Raw genomic sequence first — 9,890 nt, 5'->3', positions numbered from 1 at the left:
GTAGAAGGGTCTATAGATACAGAATAAGGTAAATCCTTTGATGTAGCAGCAGCAGTGCGATGAGCAGGCATAGATTTAAATTGATTCCTAGAATGTTGAGAGATGCCCCGTGAAAAACTCCCAGTGGAAGGACCATTGCAAGAGGATGAACCAGGAGAGGCTCGTGGTGGATTGCGGAAGCAATCTTGCTGTAGATGACCAGGACCAGTCTTGTTGCAAAACCGATAAAGTCGAACTGGATAATGAACTAGAAGATGAGTAGACGGAGGACCTCGATTTTGACAGTAATTCCAAGTAGTGGATCGCTGTGGTGAATGAGAACTCCAAGTCTGGGAAGTAGCAAGAACAAAGTCCACAGGGTGTGGATGGAGAGTACCAAGCCTAGTTTCCTCTGATAGTAGTTTGGAAATAGCCTGCTCAAGAGTGAGTAAAGGAGTGCGATGAAAGAGAGATGCGTGCACTGGCTCAAAATGGGGAGTTAGAGCCATAAGAAACTGAACCAAGCGCTGTTGGTTGTGATAAGTAGTAAACAAGGCAGCATCTTCAATATGGGGCCATGGAGGTTCAGAGAGAGCGAGCTGATCCCAAACAGAATAAATTTGAGAGAGGAAATCATTAATAGTATGAGTTGGCTCTTGGCGCATACGGTGAAGATGACTCTGAAACTGATATTGGTGAGCAAGTCCAGTAGTTTGATATCGGTCTTTCAAAAAATCCCAGGTGTCTTTTGCCGGAGTAGAAATAGAGTCAAGATGGAACTGACCAAACTGAAGGCTGATAGATGTAGTAGATGTATTCCGAAGCCAAGTGATGATCTGATAGTTCTTACTATCCAATCTTCTAAGCGGTCTGCATATTTGTCAGCGGATTCAGTGGTCTCTTGGATGGGTTTGCACACATCCCTAGTGATAATACGCCAAAGTTTCTTGCCTTTGAGGAAGTCAGACATGGCTTGGGCCTATAAGACATCATTGGTTCCATCAAAAACAACTGAAATAGGGTGGTAAGAAGAGTCCGGGTGATCCATGAAGAAAAAACAACACTATAGATGCAAAATCTAAAAAAACCGAGGGTACCAATGAATTCAGAAGGTCGAAATTAGTAGCGAATTGGTCTAAACAGGCCCAAAAAGGCAAAAAAATGGACTGAATCGGCCTATTGAAGAGGTTGAATCGGCCTAGGGCTAACGTTAGCAGTGGCGTGGGTCAGTCAGGTGTGAGCGGCTCAGGCGGCTGATGCAACGCGAGTCTGTGGCGGCTAGGGTGTGAGGGGCTATGGCGGCTCAAGTGGTTGAGGGGTGCGAGCAGCACGAGTTTGCGGGGCTGACGTAGAGCGTGTGAGACAGCGGAGGCGGAATCGAGTGACGTGCCGGCGACAAAGTGGCGAGTGACGCGTCGGGTGTTAGGTATGATCTGAGGACGCCGTTGGTGGCATTGGAATCGTGAGAAGATTCCGAGCACTTTGGTAGGCTGTGTGAAAATTTTGAAGAACAAAAAGAATCTAAATAGTGACGAAACAGAGATAAATACCAGAAAATTTGAAGCTTTCTGGTTAATGAGCCATAATCTTGCGCTCTGATACCATGTTAAATAATCTGACACAGAGAGAAATAAGTTTCTGTGAAATATATTATATGAAATTGTAAAACCAATGTACATTGATCTCCTTTATATAGGAGAAACTTAAACTAAGGATATAATTAAGCCTAGGATACAGCTACACATAGCTATCTATGTATACATATATTTAAACCTATCTATCTACAAACAAATCTATCTATATATATATACATTAGCAGTTATTTTTCAAAAAACCATATTATTTTTCATTTTTATTTGAAAAAGCGGCAAAAATGCTGCAGTATCATTTTCGTTTTTCGTGTTTACAAAAATAAAAAAGTTTGAAAATGCCATTTTTTGGGGTATAAAATCAGTTTTGGAATATACAATTCTAGTGTTTCCTAAAATGCGATTTAAAAAAAAAAAAAACCCAAAAAATATTTTCAAAAGCATTAGGTAGACAATTTATATGAATTTTTTAGGAATTAAAACAGAAAAATAGAAAACAAAAACAATACCAAACAACTTTCAAATATTGATTGCCTCAGTTTCTCCAAGAAAACATGTGCTGAGGTCATTTTAGTAAATTACTGAAAGCAGACATTTGAGCATAGTTACAGTTGAGAAAATGACAGTTGGGGGGGGGGGGGGGGGAGAGAGAGAGAGAGAGAGAGAGAGAGAGAGTCCCCATGATGTTAGAAAAAAGACTCATTAGTCACCACAAACTCAAAGCCCTTACAAAAGCTACATTATTGAAATATTAATTGTTAGGCCTTTCTATGTGAAGTTGCTTTCACTCTCACTTTCTCTGAGCAATTAATATGATCTTGAAAGCTGAACTAAGAAAAACCTTTAGATTCAACTCATAGAACAGAAACCCTGTTAGTGTACTTTCATTGTTTGATGAATTGCTTCAATAGATTTGGGTTGGTCTAAAGATAGAATAACCACTCTCTGAATCCACATGTTTCAGAGCCCATTCAAAGAAAATACTGAAGGTATGCATATTATAATCAATGAAAGCATCCTCTTGAATTATATTGCTCTTGTTGATTAAATAATTATTTTTCATTTTCAACCTTATTATTATTCATATTAGGATTCATGTTCAAAAGGGATTTTTATACTACATAACCTCTTCTTTATTTGGGCTCGGGACCGATTTTGTAAAAGATAAAAATACTTAATTCAATGTTTGGGACACAGTTTAGTTTAGTTTGGTTTGGTATTCAAAGGAGTGCAAAATTTATATGGGATTCATGATCTGTTGATGTACTTTCTGCAAACACCATATGCATTGTGATTCTAATTAGAATAAAAAAATGTTGTGTGCCTTCATAATGTGGTAAGAGATGCTTTTAAATTTCGATCATAGTTGTCATAAACAACTCTTGGTACTTGGTAGGTATGGTAAAGGACTTCTATATAAGCTAAAGTGATTTAGATGGATGAGCAGGAAGGCTTTTCTGTAATTATCTTCCATTCTTTGTCCTAGTGGTTCTTGAATTGCTTATATGCCAATTGATAGTTCTACTTTTTTAGCTTCTCTACAAATTTGATTAATGTTTGCTAGTTTTCTTTCGAAATAAGGCAAGTTTGAAGAAAATGGATAGTGTTTGGTAAACATGAAAGTTATGGTCTCATGAATTCTCAATGGGAAAGAAAAGCAGAAGCTGGTTTAGTTTGGTGAAGAGGCTGTTTGTTTCCGAGCCAAAATCGAAGGCTGAAAAGGTTGATTTGCACTCTTCTTTTACATTCTTCTAATTGATCATCACACTTTTATTGGGTAATCAAGAACTCTACTCTTATTTATTTTATTTTTTTATAAATATTTTGTAATTTCAGAAATCAAAGAGGTGGAGATGGGTTTTTGGGGGGCTTAAGCCAAAACAATACCCAAAACTTGCAGCACCGCATAGAATAATAAGTGAAGCAAGAGAGGAGCAGAGAAAGCATGCGATGGCTGTTGCCATCGCGACAGCAGCTGCAGCAGAGGCTGCAGTTGCAGCAGCCCGTGCTGCAGCTGAGGTTGTCCGGCTCACAGGTGTTCCTCAATCTTCTCAAGAATACACGAAGTGGACTCGGAATTTGGCTGCTACTAAAATTCAAGCTGCTTACAGGGCTCATCTTGTGAATTTCTTAGAACTCTTTGATCATTTCTGGCTTATATAGCTTTTGTTTTGCATTGATTTTTTTTTTTTTTTTAATTTTTTAAAACAAATTTAGAACTGAAAACATGATGCCAACAATTGAGTTTTAGGTTCCCCTGTCTTAACACGTTAATCATGCAAGGATGAACATTTCTTTTGGGTATGTTGTTTCGATTAGCTTGAAAATGGAAACATATTGGAAACATTTCGAAAACGGAAGGGAAATGAGAATGTTAAAATAAATGTATTATTGATTGATATTTTGATTGATGTATATTGATTTGTATGTTACAAGCTATTATATAGGAGAGGTGTGAGGTAAGTGAGTGGTGGTAGTGGATGGTAGTGGAGGTGGTGGGTGGTAGTGGAGATGGTAAGTGTGTTAGGTTTAGTGGAGTGAATGTAGTGGGTTAGGGTAGTGGGTTAGGTTTAGTGTACATTAACAGCCCCCCTCAAACTCAAGGAGGTTAGACACAAACCAACTTGAGTTTGGAGAGAGTTACAAAACAGAAAAATAAACTGATAAATAAAATAAAACAGGATAGGAGACACGGTATGGTCGTGTCAGACCGTTGTAGCAGACAGTTTACGGGGTCATGTCGGACCGTTGAAGCAGACACTGTGTGGTCGTGTCAGATGTAGAAGACAGTTTACGGGGTCATGTCGGACCGTTGTAACAGGACAGTTTACGGGGTCATGTTGGACCGTTGTAGAAGACAGTTTACGGGGTCATGTCGGACCGATGTAGCAGGACAGTTTACGGGGTCATGTCGGACCGTTGTAGCAGACACTGTGTGGTCGTGTCAGACCGTTGTAGAAGACAGTTTATGGGGTCATGTCGGACCGTTGGAGAAGACAGTTTATGGGGTCATGTCGGACCGTTAGAGAAGACAGTTTATGGGGTCATGTCGGACCGATGTAGAAGCTGACCGGAATCAATGTCGGGACAGTTTACGGGGTCATGTCGGACCGATGTAGCAAGAGGTTGTGGTGGTGCACCAAGGGGGCGACTTAGGGAGTGCGCCATGAGCGACTTATACATGATACTGTGTATAACCCCCCCTCAAACTCAAATAGGTGTGAAGATAGAAACCTATTTGAGGTTGAAACAAAGGGATTGATAAAGCTGACCGGTGTAGAAGACACTGTATGAGTGTGTATATAGGCTGCCCAAAAAATATACATGGATGTAGATATCGAGCCCTCAAAAGTCGTGCCCTCAAAAGGTGTGCCCGCACCCTCAAAAGGCGTGTCATCAAAAGGCGTGCCCGAATGCATCAAAAGGCGTGCCATGAAAAGGCGTGCCAGTTTGTCGGCGAGAAGAGGCGCGCGATGCGCGTGGCTGCCTCGGCTATTTAACCAAGACGGAGCTGAGGCCGAGGCAGAGGCTGAGACAAGAAACTGAGAGAAACCTCTGAAGAATTCTGCGTTGTGCTGAGAGAGAGAGGCTGTAACACTGTTGTGCTGAGAGAGAGAGGCTGTAACACTCTGTTGCGAGAGAAAATGGCTTCGTCGTCCCGTGGGCTGCTCACTCTCTTTCCCGATCTCAACGAGTCCACAGGAGAGAGAACTGGTGCGGTGTCCCGTGAACCTCAACTAAACACCACTGGGTTTGCTCCGTTGAACTTTCCGATGCAGTCGGTGGAGCAAAAAATGGCAGTGCAAACGGATGTGGAGGCTAATCAGTATACTTTGAAGGCATGTGTGGAGTCTATGACGGCGGTCACAAACTTGTCGCACCGGCTGCAGAGTAGGACAAATGAAGTGCAGCAATTAAACTCCCAGCTGGCTCTGCTCCAACGCATGTATAAGGATGCGCGAGCAGAGATAAGCGGGCTAAGGGCAGAAAACAAGGAGCTGAAGCGGAAGGCCACCGTGATGTTCCGATTTGGAGGGCCGCAATATGCTGCAGTGGAGGAGCAGGGAGTGAACGTGCTTGGCGGCGTGAAAAACACGGAGGCAGCACCGTCAAGGGCGGCTCAGGACGGAGGCAAAAAGAAGAGACCTGCAGAGTAGAGAAGAAAAATCCCACTGGGGGTGTGGGTTTTTTTTTTTTTTTTTTTTTTTTTTTTTTTTTTTGTTTTGTAAAAGGGTGATCGGGGTGAGTCCCAACATGAATAAAATGAGTGTGGTGTGAAGTTCTTTTTTTTGTTTTTGTGCTGTTTGTTGTTTGTTGTTTGTTTTGTTTTGTTTTGTTTTTTTTTTTTTTTTTTTTTTTTGTGTAAATAATAATAATAATAATAGAATATAGTATAATAGTGTGGTGGGAACAAGCCCACGAGGAAAGTAAGATTATTGAGGTGCAAATCAGGTTGTGTCTTTTGCCTGGTTTTTTTTTTTTTTTTTTGTTTTTTTTTTTTTTTTTGTGCAAAAATAAAATAAAATAAAAAGAATAATAAGAATAATAATAATAATAAGAATAATAAGAAGAAGAGGAGGATGATGGTGGTCTGTACAATATAGTAAAATAAATATAGATAGATATATAGAGATATAGAAGAAAAGAAGAGAAAGTGGAGTGGGGTTGGAATAATAATAAAAAAAAAATAAAAGGTGGCTGTGTGGCTGTCAGTCACTCCCGTGGGTGTGTGTGTGAGTGGAGTTGGAAGAATCAAAGAAAGAAATAAAAAGAAAAGAAAAGAAGAGAAATGGTTGGGTGTGCCAGCTATTAAACAAATATATATAGATAGATAGATATATATATATATATATTCAATTTGAGGGCGACTTCGGTTAGATGGAGAGAGAGAGAGTAATAAAATATGAGAGGGAAAGAGAGTGAGAGAGTGAGTGGGTGCCCCCATGTGCTGGTTGTTTGGTGTGTGCTGGTGCAGCCGTGTATCATCCCAGAGGGAGAAGAGAGAGATCAGTGCATGTTGAGTATCCCTTATCCCATGAGAGAGCTTCATCTTTTGTGGTGTGTGTTCAGCTCCAACCCAAAACTGCCGAGAGAGTGAGAGAGCCCGAGAATAGATGCATGTGTGTGTGTTGATCTGTATCAGTGTCCTTCATGCAAGGGAGCTCTGTATGTGTGCTGTCTATGGTGTGTGTGCTCTCTCTCTCTAAAACCGTGTGTGTGAATGGTGTTGTGTGTGTGTGTTCTATGTGTGTGTTGCAGTGAAACTTCCATGGTGTGTGTATCAGTGTGTATGTGGGCTTGCCGAGAGAGAGAGAATGAGATGGCAGTGTGTGTGTGTAGCTCTGATTGGGCTGTGTGTGAGAAGTGTATGGTGACTGGGTGTGTGCATGGGTGAGTGGCATGTGTGAGAGCCGTGGGTGAGAGAGAGGTGGCTGAGTGTGCATGGGTGAGTGGCGTGTGTGAGAGCCGTGGGTGAGAGAGAGATGTGTGTTAGCTGGGTCTCTTGTGCATGGTGTGGGAAGATCTTGGGTGTGTATGGAGTGGGAAGGAAGAGAGGATCTCTGTGATGTTGGAGCTCCGGCGTGTGGGAAGATCTTGGAGTGGGTTAAGTATGTGTTACGATCAGATGTAGTTTTTGCTTGAACAGTGCAAGGCTTAATCAGATCAGATCCAGCAACCTTGGTAAACTCTTCATTTCAAGTTTATCTCCTGAGAAGAACATGAAGCAGCCAAGGTGAGTGAGATTTGGGTTTGTCCGGCGGGCGGCCAAGGCGAGATTGCCGCCCGCCGGTGGAACGAAAATACTAGGTTCTCAACCTAGCTCTGATACCATGTTAAAATAAATGTATTATTGATTGATATTTTGATTGATGTATATTGATTTGTATGTTACAAGCTATTATATAGGAGAGGTGTGAGGTAAGTGAGTGGTGGTAGTGGATGGTAGTGGAGGTGGTGGGTGGTAGTGGAGATGGTAAGTGTGTTAGGTTTAGTGGAGTGAATGTAGTGGGTTAGGGTAGTGGGTTAGGTTTAGTGTACATTAACAGAGAAAATAAATTTTATCTTCTCCTTTCAATCTCTCCTTTTCTTCTTTTCTTGTTTCTCATATTCTTTAATAAATTTAAGATTTTTTTTAAAAATCGTGTTTCCCCTCCCAAACACACATTAATGTGTAGGGGGTTAATTGTTTTTTTATTCTCATTTCTTACATTTTTTTCTTCTTCTTTTGGTGCATTTTGGTATGTTTTGGTGGTGAAAACATTAGACTATTGATATTCCACTATGTTTCATTTCGGTTTCCTAGAAAACAGAAATGTGCCGACCATTTTGATGAAAAAGAAATGAAATTTGTTAATAGTCTAAATGGGAACAAAGATAACATCCTAACCCAAAATTCATTTCGGATATGGGATTTTGACACAGGCAAGAAAAGCACTCAAGGCATTGAAGGGACTGGTGAGGCTTCAAGCTATGGTTCGAGGACGGATAGTGAGACGCCAAGTAATCACCAACTTGAAGTCTTTGCCACCCACAGAAAATAAACAATCACAATTAGTCCATGAAGTGAGAGTTCCAACTGTCGATGGAAGTTGCAGAGAAAATGAAAAGCAGTTTCTTAGCCTGAAAGAGGAGTTGGAAGAGAAGAAATTGAAAGTAAGTGAAATTGTTGCAAATCATGATATTTGTGAAGGATCAATACTTCCAAATCATGCTAGTTAAAGCAACTTGTTGGGAAACAACATAACTTGTTTTTTAAAGAACACACACACATGAACAACTGCAATTCCAATTTTGAAGGAAACTGCTAGTTATTTTCTAGTCTAGTTTTCTCTGAAACAAGTACATACACATCCGTTGCTTTGAAAATTTTGTTTTCTCAAAACAAATTTGAATTTTCTATGTATAGGATTAGATGTCAGTTTTGTTTTATTTTTTTGTTTTTGTTTTTTGTTTTTGGCAGCTTAGATGCAACAGTCAGAAAAACTGGGATTACAGCTTGTTTTCAAAGGAGGACATGGAAACCTTATGGTCACGAAAGCAAGAGACCAATGCGAAAAGAGAGCGAATGAAGAAATACTCGTTTTCCCATCGGGTAAGGCCCTCTTTTCATCACCAATAACAAGAAAAAGGAAACAAAATAGAATTTGTTTTATTATAAGAATTAAGTCCAATTATGTCAATATTTTGTTTTTGCACTTCAATTATGAAATAGAATTGTCTTTTTCCCTTTATTTCCCAGGAGAAAAGAAGTGATCAAAATTTGGAAACATTAAAGGAAAATGGAAGATGGAGCAACCAGTTAGAACAAAGGGTACTGGAATCTGAGGCGTATAAGAGGAGAGAAATGTTGAATTGCAAATCAATCGCATGTTCAAATTTTCTAGCTGGTGATATGTATGGAACTACACGACTTAGATTGAGAAACATGCCTAACCAGGATTCAGTGGAATTGAATTCCCCATTTACACATCCTAGGAGATCATTTTGCCATGTGAAGCAGAAGTCAATTGGCGACGAAACTTCTTTACCAAACTCTCCAATTTTCCCAACTTACATGGCTGCAACAGAATCTGCAAAGGCTAAGGCAAGATCAATGAGCACACCAAAGCAACGGTTTGGATTTCTTGACACTTGCTCTGATTATAGTAGTTCACCATACAAACTCAGGCTCTCTTCTTGGTCTTCATTCAATGGTGCCATTCCGGATAGAAGACGAGGAGCAACTCAGCAGATATCTCTAAGCATGAATGGTCTTTACTGAGATTGACTTGCTAAGGCCTCATTTGGTAATGCTTCCATTTTCTGTTTTAACGATATCAAGTGACATCTAAGTTTTGATTGATGGGGTGGTTTTTAAAGGTCTTGTACTAAGTGTGTGTAAAGAAATTTGCAAGATTTTAGCTTGATGATTTCTAACATGGTAAGGGAAGATCACATTGAGCTTATTTGGTCCCTTCTAAGATGTGTGGTATCTAGAGAATGCTGATAGACCTTGTAATAGGATTGAAGAAGGAAAGCTTGGACGAGTTCTTAAAAGATGAATTTGAAATATCTTCTATCTTTTTGTACCCATTTAATTTTTTGGAGGTTATTTTTGTCTTTGTGTATGTGAGGTTGCGGGAAAGTGATGTAGCCAAACATTCCTTTACACTCCGTTTGGACAGAAGGGTTTGGTGAGAAAGAAAAAGAAATGGCCAGAATAGGAAACCCCTTCACTTGTTTGGATGATCAAATAGGTGAGAAATTGTGAGAAATAATGAGAGATGGTGAGAAAATGATTCTCATCAAGCCTATCACCAAAAGTGGTGAGATTTGGTGATA

General features: G+C 40.1%; 1 protein-coding gene across 3 annotated transcripts; it reads left to right on the top strand.

The window, feature by feature from the left end:
- The first annotated feature begins 2,207 nt into the window (after positions 1-2,207).
- Positions 2,208-9,639, top strand: LOC114271749 (protein IQ-DOMAIN 12). 3 transcript variants are annotated; one of them, XM_028213374.2, is made up of 7 exons: positions 2,474-2,557; positions 2,965-3,027; positions 3,150-3,290; positions 3,405-3,689; positions 7,992-8,222; positions 8,530-8,661; positions 8,809-9,639. In XM_028213374.2, exons 3-7 carry the CDS (start codon positions 3,213-3,215, stop codon positions 9,328-9,330), a joined length of 1,248 nt encoding a protein of 415 aa, XP_028069175.2. In that variant the 5' UTR covers positions 2,474-2,557; positions 2,965-3,027; positions 3,150-3,212; the 3' UTR covers positions 9,331-9,639. The 3 variants fall into 3 exon arrangements, with proteins under 3 accessions (XP_028069173.2, XP_028069172.2, XP_028069175.2); XM_028213372.2 differs by lacking the exon at positions 2,965-3,027 and having other exon boundaries at positions 2,208-2,557; positions 3,133-3,290; XM_028213371.2 differs by lacking the exon at positions 2,965-3,027 and having other exon boundaries at positions 2,227-2,557.
- Positions 9,640-9,890: the final 251 nt, after the last annotated feature.

This window comes from Camellia sinensis, chromosome 10 (assembly GCF_055761805.1).
Source record: "Camellia sinensis isolate YWXY chromosome 10, ASM5576180v1, whole genome shotgun sequence".
NCBI lineage: Eukaryota > Viridiplantae > Streptophyta > Magnoliopsida > Ericales > Theaceae > Camellia > Camellia sinensis.
This window is presented reverse-complemented; position numbering and strand designations above follow the sequence as displayed.

What these genes read in the sequence shown, in the direction of transcription:
- LOC114271749 (XM_028213372.2), top strand. Translation starts at nt 3,213, where the DNA reads ATGGGAAAGAAAAGCAGAAGCTGGTTTAGTTTGGTGAAGAGGCTGTTT. An exon ending in CAAAATCGAAGGCTGAAAAG is followed by an intron (nt 3,291 to 3,404) that starts GTTGATTTGCAC and finishes TTGTAATTTCAG; the next exon opens with AAATCAAAGAGGTGGAGATG. An exon ending in AATACTCGTTTTCCCATCGG is followed by an intron (nt 8,662 to 8,808) that starts GTAAGGCCCTCT and finishes TTTATTTCCCAG; the next exon opens with GAGAAAAGAAGTGATCAAAA.